The sequence below is a fragment of the Oryctolagus cuniculus genome, chromosome 1, assembly GCF_051225735.1.
Source record: "Oryctolagus cuniculus isolate XC-2025 breed Fujian yellow rabbit chromosome 1, ASM5122573v1, whole genome shotgun sequence".
NCBI lineage: Eukaryota > Metazoa > Chordata > Mammalia > Lagomorpha > Leporidae > Oryctolagus > Oryctolagus cuniculus.
This window is the reverse complement of record NC_142867.1, coordinates 224,755,475-224,772,308: the sequence shown is the minus strand read 5'-3', so window position 1 is coordinate 224,772,308 and position 16,834 is coordinate 224,755,475. Positions and strand designations below refer to the sequence as shown.

Sequence of the window (16,834 nt, the reverse complement as noted above, 5' to 3'; positions counted from 1 at the left end):
TGGCAGTGACGTCACCTCCAAGTTTGGCAGAAAGAAGAGCCAAAGTGAGACAGAGATTGGGCAAAGGCCTCTGTCCCCGACCATGAAATCACTATAGTAGCAGGAACAACAACTTCCTAAATAGCTCTTCCTTTGTGCAATTGATTCTATTTTCAGTTTCCAGCCTCACTACAGGGTTCAGTGCATAACCCAGGAATATGGACTTCCTGAACAGGGCAATAGGTTAATCATAATGAGACCTTCTTTCAGGTTCGTTCTTCTTAGTAGTTTCTAAAGTATCTAACTGGATATTACGGCTGGGTAGCCTGACAGTGGCCACCCCACTTTACACACAACAGGTCCAAGGTGCAGCAAGGGGCAGGGACTCTAGGTCATAGTATAAGTTGGAGTCAGAATCCACACAACAGATCTCCAGTAAGGCGATGAGGCTGACCACACTAAGAAGGAATAGAGCATGGGGAACACATCCCTTAATACCATTGTCTGGATGTAGACCTCTCTCCCTAATCCTAAATTCTAAAGTAGAGAAAAACAAATGTGGAAGAAAGGCTGTCTGAAACATCAGCACATTGGAGTATAGCGGGATCTGGGCTCAGATCTCTGGAACTTGCCAGCAGTGGGATCTTGAGTAAGTTGTTTACACCTTCTTTGGGATCAGTCACTCCTCTCAAGTGTAAGGGAAACAGGTATAACAGCAGCACTTCCTACGGAAGGGCATTTGGAGGGTTAAATGAGGCAGTGCGTATGACTTGCCTGACTCATAAAGTGCTCAGGATGTGTGAGTCCTCTTCCTTTTGTCACCCCTCCCCCCACCCCCCGCTGCCCCACCCAAGAACTTTCATGTGCTGGGTGCAAAGTTGGTTTCTTCATTTAGAAAGACAGGATTTGTAACTCAGCTTCACTCATCAGAAAAGGGTTGGTTGTGTTAGCAGCTTTGAAAGAGAAAATCAGTGCCAGCACTGTAAGATCCCGAGCCGTTAGTTCAACCCACTCATTTAGCATATGTGGAAACAGATCCAGAGAGAAGTGGTCTGCCGAGGTGACAGTGTCATCTAGAGGGGCAGGGTGGGAATCTTGACACCGCCTTGCTTTCGGACACACTGATCTGGACTGAATCTAGCAGTGGTCAGGAGGCTTGGTTCTGGGGCTTCAAGGACCGCTCCTTCCCTGGGGCAGTGCATGCCGGGTGCCAAGCCCACTCCCTCTTTCGGGCTATTGCTGTTGACTGATTCTGGTGGTGGCTGAGGGTCTGCAGAAGGAAGAGGGACAAGTGCAGAGGCTGGGCTCTGAAAGCCTCACTAATGCTGAGGGAGGGGAGAGAAGAGGAGGAGGGAAGAAGAGAAGAGGAGAGGAGAGGAGAGGAGAGGAGAGGAGAGGAGAGGAGAGGAGAGGAGAGGAGAGGAGAGGAGAGGAGAGAGGAAAGGAGAGATCTTCTGCCAGAGATCTTCTACCTGCTTTTTCACTCCTCAAATGCTCACGACAGTCAGGGCTGGGCCAAGAACTGCATCCGAGTCTCCCAGGTGGGTGGCAGGGATTCAAGTACTTGAACCATCACCTTGCTACCTCCCAGGGCATGCATTAACAGGAAGCTGGATTGAAAGTGCACTAGCTGGGACTAGAATCAGGCACTCTGTGGGCCCTCTGATATGGGAGGTGGGCTTAACCTGCTGTAGCACAATGCCAGCCTCAGGAGAGTCCTCATTTAGTTGGCAGGAGCCACGGATCTGGCTCCAGTTCACAGACTTAGTGCATATTACTAAGGGGGGAATCACTCCTTTCGAGCCTTGGTTTAGCTATTGCAGGCGCGTTTTAGTAGTAATGGTAATAAAGGACCACTAAGTGCGAGCTTGGAGTGGAGTCTGACCCCTTGTATCGGAGGGAGGAACCATTTGTTTCAAACTACGTGTGCAAACAACTAGGATTCCACAGGTAGGATTTTTCTAAAGTGAATCAGCATCTTAGTATATGGGTGGGAGCCTTTTGGAGACACAGATCCAAAGAGTCATCATTCTAGAAAAGCAAATACCGCCTCAGGAACTCTGAAGTTCCCATAGGAACTGTATTCCCATCTCCCGCTTAAACTAACGGACCACAGCCAGTTTTTGCCCTCAACAAAGATGGCACCTGCGGGCTCCTGCGGGAATGCCCTCATAAAAAATGGCAGCTCCTTCTCTTTCGTTAGTTTTATGGGCTAAAGCGCCGACGTTCTGCCCTTAGTTAAGATGGCGCCCATCCCCGCTTCCCTGCCCTGCCTCTCGCCGCCGCAGGTTGGCTTCACAGCGCGCGTCCGTGGCCCCGCCTTGTTTCCGCAGGAAGAAGCGCCGGGAAATATGGCGGCCGCTGTGGTTTGAATTCCAGCGGCGCCGCGGGAGTCAGAACAAGAGCTGGGTTGGAAGGGGGGCGGGGACCGGGGGAGACGGGCGGGTCGCCACAGCGGGGGCAACCAGTGGCGCCGCCCCCACAGGCACCAGCGCCACCATCGCCTTTTCATCCACTATGGACTCGGTGTTGGAAGAGGACGTCAGCCTCCCTGGGACGCTCAGCGGCTGCAGGTGCGGCCCGGGCACAGCGAGGGGGTTCGCGGTCATCAGGCTGGGCTCTCCGCTGATGGGGCCCTGGGGTTTGCTCTTGCGGGTGTTGGAGTGTGTGGTCCCGGGCAGTGTGTGTGTATGCCTGCCTACTTCAGGTTCTTTTACGGAGGGAGGCTTTGCGTTGATCGTGTGGGGGTCCCCACTGGCCTCACACTCGCTTCTGTTGTTTTGGGGCGCTCTTGGAAGAGGAGGTGAAAGCCGGGTTAAGGGGCTTTCTGAAAGAGCAGGCCGAGGGGGACCACTTGGAGTATGCTAGTAGTTGGGGGCTGGTTGTGGGACGGGGGTCTTGAGGGTGTTTGATGGCTCACCCTGGGCACGGGTTTGCTTTCATCGTGGGGGAGGTAGTGCCAGCGCCCAGACTTTTCTTATTAAGGTCACAGAGTCGCGACGGAGGATGGAAGCAGTGAAGTACAGTGTTTAAGTTCCTTGGCTGGAGTTAGAACTGGATTCAAATCCAGACTTATAAATTAGTCATCTGGTGGCCTTGGTAAAGTGACTGAATCTGATTTCCCATCTGCACAGTGGGCCGGTGTTAATATCCACGCAGCAGAATGGGGTGAAGATTGAAAGAGGCAGTTCACTGGGCAAGTGTAGTTAGTACCTGGCATACAATGAGTGCGGAAAAATGCTCTCGTGTTGCCATTGTCCTTACTATGATCAGTAGTGATGGAGATTGAGGACTAATGGCTGAGAGTGGCCTTCCAAGTCCCCATTGCTGGTGGGGCTGGGGTCTCTTGTGGCAGGAGGTTCTGCTTGGGTCCTAGACTGCTCTGGGCTGGGTCTCGGGTTGTACCTGGGTCCTGATGGGAGAGTAGATGGAAGGAAGGGGAGGAGAGTCCTGACGGAACCCACACTGCTTACCTAGTTTTCCTAGGGACAGGCTGCTGCTTTTGCTCAATAGATTCTTAGTGAATGAAATTGTTATTTAATGTGTAAACTGGATGCTTTTAAGAGTAACTTGGGCACAGTCAGTATGTGTGCCTGAACAGCAAGGTAGGAATCCAGCGGTGGTGTCCTGGGCAAATCTGGAAGATGCGTACTCTGTGTATCACGTACAAAGCTCTTTGCAGCTTTTGCCTAATCAGATCTTTGTGGAAGTTCGTTATGTCCCTTCTCTTCATCTTAACCACCACTTACTACCACTGCCTCTCACCTGTACTGTTCTGGCTTCCTTTAACCACCAGCAGTTGTTAATACTGCAGCTTGAAAACTCTATTTTTTTTTTTTAGAATATGGCTAGCTTTTTAAAAAATTATTTAAGGTATACAAATTTCATGTATTCCTATATGCAGATTCAGGAACATACTAATACTTCCTCCCCGACCTTTCCTCCTGCCCACACTCCCACCCTTCTTCCTCCTCCCTCTCTTATTCCTATTCTTAATTTTTACAAATATCTGTTTTCCGTTAACTTTGTACTCATAAGATTAACCCTAAACTAAGTGAAGAGTTCAACAAATAGTATGAAGAAAAAAAGCACTGTTCCTCAACAGTAAAGGCCTGTAAACAAATATCAAGTTTCAAAATGTCAATTTTACTTCTATAGATTACCTTTTAGGTACTCTATTAGTTATATAGATCAGGGAAAACATGATATTTGTCACTTTGGGACTGGCTTATTTCACTAACTATAATGGTTTCCAGTGGCATCCATTTTGTTGCAAATGAAAGGACTTCATTTTTTTAACTGCTGTATAGTATTCTATAGTATATATATAGAATAATTTCTTTATCCAGTCTTTAGTTGATGGGCATCTGAGTTGATTCTGTATCTTAGCTGTTGTGAAATAAGTTGCAATAAACATGAGGGTACAGATCACTCTTTGATACGCAGATTTCATTTCATTTGAGAAAATTCCTGGGAGTGGATGGCTGGGTCATATGGCAGGTCTGTATTTAGATTTCTGAGGTATCTCCATCCTAGCACAGTGGCTGCATTGAAATACATCCTCATCAGCAGTGAGCTGGGTTTCCATTTTCCCCACATCCTTGCCAGCATTTATTGTTTGTTGATTTCTTATGAGGGCCATTCTAACTGGGGGTGAGGTGAAACCTCATGTGGTTTTGATTTGCATTTCCCTGATGGCTAGTGATCCCGAGCATTTTCTCATGTGTCTGTTGGCCGTTTGTATTATCTCTTGAAAAATGCCTGTTCAAGTCCTTTGCCCATTTCTTAACTGGATTGGAAAACTATTAAATATAAATCTGATCCCCACAGTCTGCTGCTAAGTACTTTGAACACTTTTTATTGCCATGAGGATAAAGCCCATTACTCTCTCAGCTGGCGCCACTCTCATCTCAGTGCTGGTTGACCAAATACTTGGCTTTGGGACCCAGACCTAGCTCAGTTTGAATCCCAGTTCTGCTACTTTACCCTGTGACCTTGATAAGTCACTCATCCTCTTTTAACTTCAATTTTCATCATCTATAAAATGGGTTTGTGCTAAGCCCAGGATTAGCATAAGGATTAAAATGAGTTTACTCAACAGATCAGCAAATACTCTCCTTTCCCTCTTCTCCCTGCCTTTGCAGGACCGGGGTGTTGCACACTTCCTGATAGTTAATCTGTCTGCATCTTCCCCAGCTCCTCCCTGTCATCAGGATGAAGCTCTTTAATGTGATTTCCAGAATTCTTCATGGTCTGGCCCGGTGTGCCTCTCTAGCCTCCTTTCTCTCTAATTCCCTACCCATGTCTCCTCCCCTTCACCTTATGCCTGGCTGCCAGAATCTGTCACCCTTGGTCTTGCCTTGTCCTTCCTCACATTGAGCCTGCGCACTTGTTGCTCCTGCTGCGTGGGGGGCCCTCCTGACTGCCCTTGGCCTTACTCATGCCTGCCATGTCTCAGGTCTCAGACATCACTGCTAGCAAGCTTGCTGACACTCCCTCTCCCCATCTGTGCCCTCTACCCTTCTGGCCACCCTCACCTGTTAGTGGCCTTACTCCAGCCCTTGATGGCTTCACTGAATTTGATTGACCAGTGCTGCCCAACAGAAATACAATGTAGGCCATGTCTATAATTAAAAGTTTTCTAGAAGCAGTATTTTAAAAAGCAAATTAAAATAGGTAGAATTAGTAATATATTTTATTAAAGATTTTATTTATTTGAGAGGTAGAGTTACAAACAGTGAGAGGCAGAGGCAGAGAGAGAGATCTTCCTTCCCTTGGTTTACTCCCCAAATGGCTGCAATGGCCAGAGCTGTGCCAATCTGAAGCTGGGAGTCAGGAACTTCTTCCAGGTCTCTCACATGGGTGCAGGGGCCCAAGGACTTGGGCCATCTTGTACTGCTTTCCCAGGCCACAGCAGAGAGCCAGATTGGAAGAGGAGCAGCCGGGACTAGAACCGGTGCCAATATGGGATTCTGGCGCTGCAGGTGGAGGATTAACCTACTGTGCCACGACGCCAGCCTAGTAATATATTTTATTTAAGCTAATATTTCCATATGCAAGTTGAGCATCTCAAATTGGGAAATCAGAAATTTAAAATGCTCCTACACTTGAAACTTTTTGAGCATTGACATGTTGCCACAATTGGAAAATTCCACATGTGACCTCGTGTGACAGGTCAAAGTCAAAATGCTGGGCATTGGGGCCAGTGCTGTGGCATAGCAGGTAAAACCGCCACCTGCAGTGCCAACATCCCATATGGGCGCTGGTTCGAGTCCTGGCTGCTCCACTTCTGATCCAGCTCTCTGCTGTGGCCTGAGAAAGCAGTAGAAGATGGCCCAGGTTCTTGGGCCCCTACACACACATGGGAAGACCCAGAGGAAGCTCCTGGCTCTTGGCTTTGGGTCAGTGCAGCTCGGGCCATTGTAGTCAGTTGGGAAGTGAACCAGTGGAGGGAGGACATCTCTCTCTTTCTTTCTCTCTCTCTCCTTCCTTCCCTCCCAACCCCCCTCCCTCCCTTCCTCCCTCCCTCTCTCTCTCTCTTCTCCTCTCCCTGTGTAACTCTGACTTTCAAAGAGATAAAAAAAATCTTTAAAACAAAAAGCAAAATGCAGGGCATTAAAATATTTTATGACATTATCTTCAGGCTATATGGGTATGGCATATATGAATTTCAGTGTTTAGACTTGGGTCTCATCCCCAAGGTATCTCATGGATATGCAAATAGTTCAAAATCCAAAAAAATCTGCAATGCTTTAAGTCCCAAGCACTTTGAATAAGGGATTCTCAACCTGTATTATCATTCTAACTTGTATTCAATAGAAAAACTTTTTAATGAGATATTTCCCATTTTTAAAAATCTTGCTAAGTCTTTGAAATTCAGTCTGAGTTTTAGACTTACGGTGTGTCTCCATTTGCACTAACCACATTTCAGTTGTTAAAATAGGTACCTGTGGTCAGTGGCTCCTGTACTGGATACTGTAGGCGTTGGCTGTTAACTTATCTGTCTTTCAGATAAGACTGTGACCCATTTGAGAACAGGGACTGCATTTTGTCCATCTCTGTCACCCAGTTGCTACCTGGGTACCTGGTACATAATAGGGGCTCAGTGACTGTTAATTCACTGAACAGACAGTGATGGTGTTGTCCCCTCACAGAGGCACAGTGAATGGTCTGGGATGATGCAAGAAGTGCACAATCGAATCATGATTCAAATCCAAGTTTACTGACTCCACAGCCTGGTTCTCAGTCCCCTGTCCTGCCTTTCCACTGGTTCTCTGAACCAGTTCTGACTGACTGGATTCTCAGAGGATTTTACAGAGCTCCTAGCACTTGAGCTGGCCCTTAAAGAGTAGCAGAGATGGGAGGGGGAGAGAGGAGAGAGTGGAGAGGGGAGAGGGAGACACACTCCATTGGGTGATCACAATGGAAGAGAAAAATCCCTAAAGGGAAATTATTCTCATATGCGACTTTCTGAGCACTGTTCTGTTTGGTAGTTTCCAAGGCTAGTTTTAAAGTCTAAATTAGTGTCCAAGTTGTCCCTAGACTTTTGGTGAATTAGGTCAGTGCGTGTCATTTCCTCTAGACATTGTCACCCCTGGGAGCCCCAGATAGCCCTAGACCTGTGAGACTTAGGCCCAGATTTTGGCCCCAGGGACTGTGCCCAAGCCAAGGCCCTTTCTTGTGTTGCCTGCTGGTGTGAAAAGAACCAGGGTTCTGGAGTCAAGGTGACAAGGTTTGAATCCTGGGTCAGCCAGTTAGTGGATGTGTTGCTTTTAAAAATTTTTGGTTTGTTTTCACTTTACCTGAAAGGTGGAGAGAGGTGGGGGAGGGAAGTATCTTCCATTTGCTGGTTCATTCCCAAAATGCCTACAACAGCAGGGACTGGGCCAGGTCCAAGCCAGGAGCTGGGAACTCTGTCTGGGTCTTCCGTTTGGTCTCTACACTGGGGCCCGAGTACTTGAGCCATTACCTGATGCCTCCCAGGATGTGCAATAGCAGGAAGCTGGATTGAAAGTGGAGCCAGCACTTGATCCAGGCACTCAGATATGGGATGTGGGCACCCCAAGTGGTGTTCTAGCCACAGAGCTCAACACTCACCTCAAGATGTTGCTGCGAGTAAGTCAACTAACCCTTCAGAACATCAGTTTCTCTGTGATTGATGACAGTGCCTGTTTGATTGGATGGTTACATGGATGAAGTGAGGTTTTTAAGCGCCTGCCGCTTGTCGGGGAGGACGGTAAATGCCAGCTACTTTTGTTATATTCTTACCACGATGCACTGCTTCCTGGACGGATCCTCAGTGCCCACAGCTGTGGGTGCATTCTTTTCTTTTCATGCCCACGAGTCTGCCTTTTTGCAGCGGTGAGCTTCCTGAGGTCTGGGCCCAAGCTTATTTATCCACAGAGTTCTCCAGAACATGACCGTTGAGTGCTTACTACCTGATTAGGAGTGGACCAAAAGGAAATGTTTTCCTCATAGCACAGTTTATAGTTTCATGGGCAGAGTGTCTTCATGTACTTTTGTAGAAGGAGCTCTGGGAGGGGCCTGTAGCTCACTGGGTTAAAGCCCCAGGCTACAGTGCTGGCATCCCATGTAGGCACAGGTTCCAGTCTTGGCTGCTCCACTTCCAATCCGGCTCTGTGTGAGTGCACCAGGGAAAGCAGTGGAAGATGGCTGAAGTGCTTGGGCCCTTGCTCCCAAGTGGGAGACCTAGAAGAAGATCCTGGCTCCTGGCTTTGGAACGGCTCAGTTCTGGCTGTTGTAGCCATTTGGGGAGTGAACCAGCGGATGGAAGACCTCTCTGTCTCTACCTCTTTCTCTAACTCTGTCTTTCAAATAAATAAATAAAAAAATCTTAAAAAAAAGAGGCCTGGGAAAGGATGGTGGAGTGAAATTTCTGTGAGGATCTGATGGTAGTGGGAGGGCTGTCCTTGGACGGGGAGGTGGGGATACTGTAGACTGGGGTGTGTTCTAGGAGAGCACCCCGAATTGTCAATACAAGCTCAGCGAGGACAGGGGAGCATGTCTGTTTCACTCTCCATCGTATTTTTTTTTTTGACAGGCAGAGTTAGACAGTGAGAGAGAGAGACAGAGAGAAAGGTCTTCCTTCCGATGGTTCACCCCCCAAATGTCCGCCACGGCTGGCGTGTTGCACTGAACTGAAGCCAGGAACCAGGCGCTTCCTCCTGGTCTCCCACATGGGTGCAGGGCCCAAGTACTTGGGCCATCTTCCACTGCCTTCCCAGGCCACAGCAGAGAGCTGGACTGGAATTGGAGCAACTGGGACAGAACCGGTGCCCCAACTGGGACTAGAACCCGGAGTGCCTGCGCCACAGGCAGAGGATTAGCCTAGTGGGCTGTGGCGCCGGCCTCTCCATCGTATTTTTTTTTTAACACCGAGGGCTGTCTCTGGTGCTGAGTAGAGGAGAAGCTCAATAAATATTTGATGAATGAATCTGTTTTGTTCCGTGTCTGTTGGAAAAAATGACTACTGTGTAAATATAGGCTCCATATATAGTCGTGCTGTACTGTGTTATGATCACTGTGGAAAAGTGCACACATATGATATCAACTGGTACAGTCTCTCGGGACCACAATTTGGGGTTATCTATTCACATTCAAAACAGGCCTAAAAGTTGTATTGAGATATAGGAGGGGGGGTCTTCAAAAGTTCATGCAGAACTATGGAAAAACTTTACGGATTTCAAAATTTTTGCGCCAAAATAAACTTACCTTTTAATTTTTTGCTTTTAATGTAATCAATATAATTTGTAGATACAGTTAAAAACAATGTAGTGATCTTCCTTCCCCTCTTTTTTTCAGTTTTTGAGATAATATTTCTAATTTACATTACAGTTAAGGGCTTAATGGTCCATCAAATAAAAGATTCAACAAATTAAAAGTAAAAAAGCCCTGGTTTAGCAGGAATACTGGCAAGGGTTATAAATAATAATTAAATGGAAAGATGGCCATTTACTCATATAAAGTAAATATTAAAGTAATCACAAATCATTGTAACTATAGTAGTATAACATTTTTTAAAAAAGATTTATTTATTTATTTGGAAAGGTAGAATTAGAGAAAGAAATGGAGAGATGGGGGGGGGAGAGACAGAGAGAGAGAGAGAGAGAGAGAGAGAGAGAGAGGTATCCTTCTTCCGCTGGCCTGCTCCCCAAACAGCTGGGCTGAAGCTAGGAGCTAGGAGCCTCATTTGGGTCCCCCACATGGGTGGCAGGGGTCCAAACACTTGGGCCATCCTCCATGCCAGCAGCAGGGAGCTGGATCAGAAGTGGAGCAGCCAGGACAAGAATTGGTGCCCACATGGGATGCCAGTGTTGCAGGTGGCAGCTCCACCTGTGACACCCCAATGCTGGTCCCAGTAGAATAGCATTCTTAAGCATTGGTTTAACAAAGGTATGAAGCAAAGTTTGACAAAACTATATTCGCAGTAACACTGATAGACATAGGCATTTCTTTTTTTTGTTCTTTTAAACTCCACTTTTTCCTCCTAGTTTTTATTGATTTATTTACTGTGTGTGTGTGTGTGAGAGAGAGAGAGAGAGAGACAGACAGACAGACAGAGAGAGACAGAGAGGTGGAGCAGAGATCTTCCATTTCTGGTTTACTCCCCAAATGTTCACAACAGCTGGGGCTGGGCCAGGCTGAAGCCAGGAGCTGGGAACTCAGTCCTGATCTCTTCTCTGGGTGGCAGGGACTCAACCACTTGAGCCGTCACAGCTGCCTCCCAGGGTGTGTATTAGCAGGAAGCCAGTATCCGGAGTGAAGCCAGGACCTGAACCCGTGCACTCTGACCCAGGACGCAGGCATTCTGAGTGACTCCTTAATTGCTGCGCCAAATACGTACCCCTAATTCTACTTTTTCATGAACTTTTTGAAGTACGTTTGTAATGTACAGACCATAAAGCTCACCTATTTAGTTACTCTCCAGGGGGTGGGTGTGTCTATTTTTGTCTGTTTTATTTGTGCCCAGGTTTCTGTGTGGATGTGTGTTTTCTGATGGGCATATCCCCAGGAGTAGAATTGCTGGTCATACAGTAACTCAGTATTGAGCATTTGTGAGGAGCTGCAGAACTCTGTCTTAAGTGACTGCAGCCCTTTGTCCCTCCCATCCGCACTCTTTAGGGTTCTAGTCACTTCACACCCTCACCAGCACTTGTTGTTGTCTTTCTGGTTGTAGCCATACTTGGAGGTATGAAATGGGGTCTCTGTGGTGTTGATTTACATTTCTCTGGTGACTAATGATGTTAAATATCTCTTCATATGCTTATTAGTAATTTGCATATTTTCTTTGAAGAAATGTTTGTTCAAATCCTTTGCTCATTTAAAGTATGATAATATGTTTTGACCCAAATATTTCTCTTCTTATTATCTTAGAGAAATCCTCATTTATCTGCACAGTGGGGCCTATATAAGGATACTCATACAGCATCATTCATAAGAGGAAAACTTGGAAATAAATGGAATTACTCTCAGTAGGGCAAACACAACATCCCTTCACAGGAGTCTTTCTGACTGTGGCCATTGGTAGTTCACCAAACTCAATGTAACATTTCGGGCTGGTGCTGTGGTTGAAAGGTTAAGCCTCTTCCTTCAGTGCCAGCATCCCATATGGGTGCTAGTTCTGAGTCCTAGCTGCTCTACTTCCCATCCAGCTCCTTGCTAATGTGCCTGGGAAGTCAGCAGAGGATGGCCAAAATGCTTGGGCCCCTGTGCCCATGTGGGAGACTTGGAAGAAGTCCTTGGAGAAGAGACCTCTCTCTCCCCCCTTCTATGTATCTCTGCTTTTTTTTTTTTTTTTTTTTGTCAGGCAGAGTTAGAGAGAGAGACCGAGAGAAAGGTCTTCCTTCCGTTGGTTCACCCCCAAAATGGCCACCACGGCCAGCACGCTGCGCCGAACCGAAGCCAGGAACCAGGTGCTTCCTCCTGGTCTCCCATGCAGGTGCAGGGCCCAAGCACTTGGGCCGTCCTCCCAGGCCACAGCAGAGAGTTGGACTGGAAGAGGGAGCAACTGAGACAGAATCTGGTGCCCCAACTGGGACTAGAACCCGGTGTGCCGGTGCTGCAGGCAGAGGATTAGCCTAGTGAGCTGCGGCGTCAGCCTGTATCTCTGCCTTTCAAATGAATAAATAAATCTTGCAAAAAAGAGAGTAGAAAACATTTCGAGAATTAATGGTAATATATTCCTTTCATGATCATGATTAATAAAGTTTGAAAAACTGTAGTAAAAAATATTGAAGCAGGAGTGGGCATTTAGCCTAGTGGTTAAGATGTCTGCATCCCATATTGGATTTCTTAGATTTTATTCCTTTCTCTAGCTCCTGGCTCTGCTTTCCTGCTGATGTAGACCCTGGGAGACAGCAGTGAGGGCTTAAGGAGTTGAGTTCCTGCTACACCTTAATTGTATTCCAGTCTGCCCAGGTCCAACCCGTGCACATATCTGGGGAGTGAACCGATGGATGGGGTGGGGGGATGGTTGGGATGGGGGGGTGGGAGGTAGGGTGAAGGAGGGAGCAGGCCCTCTCCTTTCCCCTCTCCTCAGTGGGTGGGGGACCTCCCCATGTCTCCCCTGGAAAGTCAACAGCAGTAATATTAAGGCAGATCTATTTGTACTGTCATGAAAACATCTTTAGGTTACATCTTTAGTAGAGGAAGAATATTGCAGAGTAATACTTATAACTGGATTATATTTTATTTTTAAGACAAAACAATGTCTCTGTACAAACATATAGAAAAAGGTTGAAAGGAGGGGAGTGAGGAATAGTTAAGGAAAACTTCAAGTGTGTAGTTTTTTGTATTTGTATATTCTCTAAGAATCAATATAGACACTATTCTTGTTTATGTGATCCCTTTGGCTCTTAGTCCTATCATTATGATCATTTGTGAACAGAAATTGATCACTGGGACTAGTGAGATGGCATTGGTACATGCCACCTTGATGGGATTGAATTGGAATCCCCTGGTATGTTTCTTTTTTTTTTTAAAAAAACTTTTATTTAATGAATATAAATTTCCAAAGTACAGCTTATGGATTACAATGGCTTCCCCCCCATAACGTCCCTCCCACCCGCAACCCTCCCCTTTCCCGCTCCCTCTCCCCTTCCATTCACATCAAGATTCATTTTCGATTCTCTTTATATACAGAAGATCAGTTTAGCATACATTAAGTAAAGATTTCAACAGTTTGCTCCCACACAGAAACATAAAGTGAAAAATACTGTTTGAATAAAAAAGGGAGAGAATGATCCAACATGGGAAGTGAGATACACAGCAGACCCATAGAATGGCAAATGTCCTAAACAGCACTCTGGCCTCAGAATCAGCCCTTAAGGCAGGCAGATCTGGCTGAAAAGCCCATGAGAGTGTTTCAGGCATGGAAAGCCAAGACACTCTAGAGAAAAAAAAAAAAAAAAACACCTAAATGAATGATCTCTGCGAGTGAGATCCCAGTGGAAAGAACGGGTCGTCAAAGAAGGAGGTACCTTTCTCTGAAGGGAGGAGAGAACTTCCACTTTGACCATGGCCTTGTCTAAAAATTATCAGAGTCAGTAAACTCAGGGGGCTTCCATAGCCTTGGCAGCTCGTGACAAGAGCCTAGGGTGATTACTGATGCCATAAACAAGAGTGTCAATTTGTTAAGTCAACAACAGGAGTCACTGCGCACTTACTCCTCATGTAGGATCTCTGTCCTTAGTGTGCTGTACATTGAGATTTAATGCTATAACTAGTACTCAAACAGTATTTTTCACTTTATGTTTCTGTGTGGGAGCAAACTGTTGAAATCTTTACTTAATGTATGCTAAACTGATCTTCTGTATATAAAGAGAATCGAAAATGAATCTTGATGTGAATGGAAGGGGAGAGGGAGTGGGAAAGGGGAGGGTTGCGGGTGGGAGGGATGTTATGGGGGGGAAGCCATTGTAATCCATAAGCTGTACTTTGGAAATTTATATTCATTAAATAAAAGTAAAAAAAAAAATAAAAAAAAAACAATGAAAACAAACAAACAAAAAAGAATCAATGTAGAATGAAAAAGGAATTGCTCTTAGACAAACAGTATGCTTATGGTGTAATTGTGATTGTGTTGTCCAGTTCTGTTAACGTCTGTCTTAACCTTGTATCCGTGAACTGCTTTGTGTTGGGTCAAGTGGTGTGCATGGACTATTGCTGTTGGCATGTATTGGCACAGAAAGAGATTGTTCCCTTGGGGTTACAGTAGAGCAAGAGGGGAGCAAGCTCAGGTAGGGTCCATTCTGTCACTCAGCAAATATAGGAGTACTTCAAAAAGTTCATGGAAAATGGAGTTAAAAGACTCAATGCAAAATTTTTTGAAATCCATACATATGAGAAGTCTTCAAAAAGATGGTGAAAAATGCATGCTATGAGAAAAACTGCATGTATTTAAATTTTTTATACAAAAATCTACCTTTGAATTGTTTTTCTCTTTTAAAAAATGTTTGAGAGAGAGGAGTGTGTGTGTGTGTGTGTGTGTGTGTGTGTGTGTATGTGTGTGAGAGAGAGAGAGAGAGCGCACGCGAGAGTGTGTGCGCATGCATGTAAATGTGGGCCCACTTCCATTTGCTGTTTCACTCCCGGATGCCCCCAGAGGCCTGAAGCCAGGAACGTGGACCCCAATCCAGGCCTCCCACTGGGGTGGCAGGGACCTAAGTGCTTGATCCATCACTTGCTGTCTCCCCGCGTCCACATTACTAGGAATCTTGAATCAGGAGCAGAGCTTGAGCACAGACCACCTGGCATGGGGTGCTGGGATGAAGGCATCCCAAGCAGTAGCTAACCGCTACTCCAAATGCATAATTCCTGTGTTTTGAACGTTGTGAAGTTCCCTCGTGGTCGCCCAGCAGCACCTGCAGTGGCTTTGTGCTGTGCTCACTGCTGGAAGCCTTGGCTTTGGTTCGTTTGGTCCATGCCACCATGACCCCTCAAGGAATATGTTGGGACATCAGGGTGGTGTCGGGGTTCTGAGCACTGGGGTTGGAGCCAGGTCAGCTTAGGGTTTCTACCTTTTTATCTGGGTCTCTGTTTCATTATTTTATAAAAAAATAGCATTTAAAAAATACCACCTCCTACAGAAGACCTGTTTTAAGGGGCAAATGGGAGACTGGCTGTCCTATCCTGGGCATGGCATTGGTGCAGCCTGGTGCCTTGCAGTGTGGGAACTCGCCATGGGATGTGTTTCTTAGGATCGTGGTTTATCTTAGGAGTGAGGAGGCCCATGCGCTACCATGTACCGCTTCTGTATAGGAGCCCAGACACATGTAAAAAGGGGAAGGATCGCCAGGAACCTGGATTTTGTTCTGAGCTTTGCCGGTTACCTTGGTAATTTTGAGCTCCGTGGTTCCTTCAGTCTTCCTTTCCGTTTGTTGCTAAAATTGTAGCTGAGTCCTCCTCTCTTGGTTGCATTATTTTATTTCTAGTGGGTTTCCATGAGGTCCCAACTTTAATGCAAAGGGTAAGTGTGGACGATCAGAACAGGAAGAAGAAGTGGGGCTGGAAGTGTGGTTGGGACTGGCTGGAGGGTGCGGATAGCAGAGGTTCCTAGCTTTTTAAAGGTGGGCAGATAAAGCGCAATTGGAAATTTGTCAGAAACCAGGCAGGAATTTTATGCTACAGAGTAGTTTCATGGAAGAGCTTGGATGTCTATCAGTTTTTAACTTCAGTGTTTGCTTGTTGGAAGCTAAGACCCAAACCTTGGTGTACTATGGGAATTAACAGTAAAACTCGTCTTCAAACAGTACTTTATACTTTGTGTGTCTGTGCGGGTGTTATCTGTTGAAATCTTTACTTAGTATATACTAAGTTGATCTTCTGTATATAAAGATAATTAAAAATGAATCTTAATGAAGAAAGGGATGGGAGAGGGAGTAAGAGATGGGATGGTTTGCGGGTGGGAGGGTGGTTATGGCAGAAAAAAACCACTATAAAAGTTGTACTTTCGAAGTTTATATTTATTAAATAAAAGTTTTCTTAAAAAAAAAAAAAGACCCAAACCTTGGACTTGGCCTGTCAGGTAATTTTTAGCTGGGACTGATCTTGGCTTGAGCTGTTGATGGGCTGTTTTGGCCGGTGGGAGTTAATTTAATGGTTGTGGTAGAGAGAACCCCAGATTAAGAACATTGGGCCAGACTGTAGGACAGGGTTGGCCAATAACATGGTGTCTGAAATTGGGCCTCTGGGCTACCATCTGCATCAGGTAGTGGTTGGACTTGATTTTCTTTTTTTTTTAAGATTTATTTATTAATTTATTTGAAAGGCGGAGTTATAGAGAAGCAGAGGCAGAGAGAGAGAGAGAGAGAGAGACAGAGAAGGGTCTTCCATTTGCTGGTTCACTCACCAGATGGCCACAATGGCCAGAGCTGTGCTGATCTGAAGCCTGAAGCCAGGAGCCAGGAGCTTCTTCTAGGTCTCCCATGCAGGTACAGAGGCCCAAGGACCTGGGCCATCTTCTACTGCTTTCCCAGGCCACATCAGAGAACTGGATTGGAAGTGGAGCAGTGGGGACTTGGACTGGCATCCATATGGGATGCCATCACTGCAGGTAGCAGCTTTACCCACTACGCCACAGTGCTGGCCCCTTGATTTTGTTTTTATGAGTTTAGTTTAGAGACTGGACTTTGACCTTTTAGCAATGCATATAAAACTATAGAAAATTACAAAAGAGGAAAACATGTCTCATTTCCCTACAAATTATGATTTTTGATATTTTAGTATATTCCTTTGTTTTTTTTTGTAGTTACAGCCCATTTATTTCCAAAATAGACTTGACCTGACTTCAACATAAATGTATCTATATGATTTGAAATAACTGAGAATGTAATAT

General features: G+C 45.9%; 1 protein-coding gene across 2 annotated transcripts in view; it reads left to right on the top strand.

Annotated features, from left to right (window-relative positions):
• The first annotated feature begins 2,308 nt into the window (after window positions 1-2,308).
• CDK5RAP2 (CDK5 regulatory subunit associated protein 2) overlaps window positions 2,309-16,834 on the top strand; it is a 208,362-nt gene continuing 193,836 nt past the window's right edge. For both annotated transcript variants that reach the window (XM_017350098.4, XM_089301654.1), the window contains exon 1: window positions 2,309-2,552. In XM_017350098.4, coding sequence (XP_017205587.4) covers window positions 2,497-2,552 — 56 coding nt within the window. In that variant the 5' untranslated portion in view covers window positions 2,309-2,496. The remainder of the gene's footprint in view (window positions 2,553-16,834) is intronic.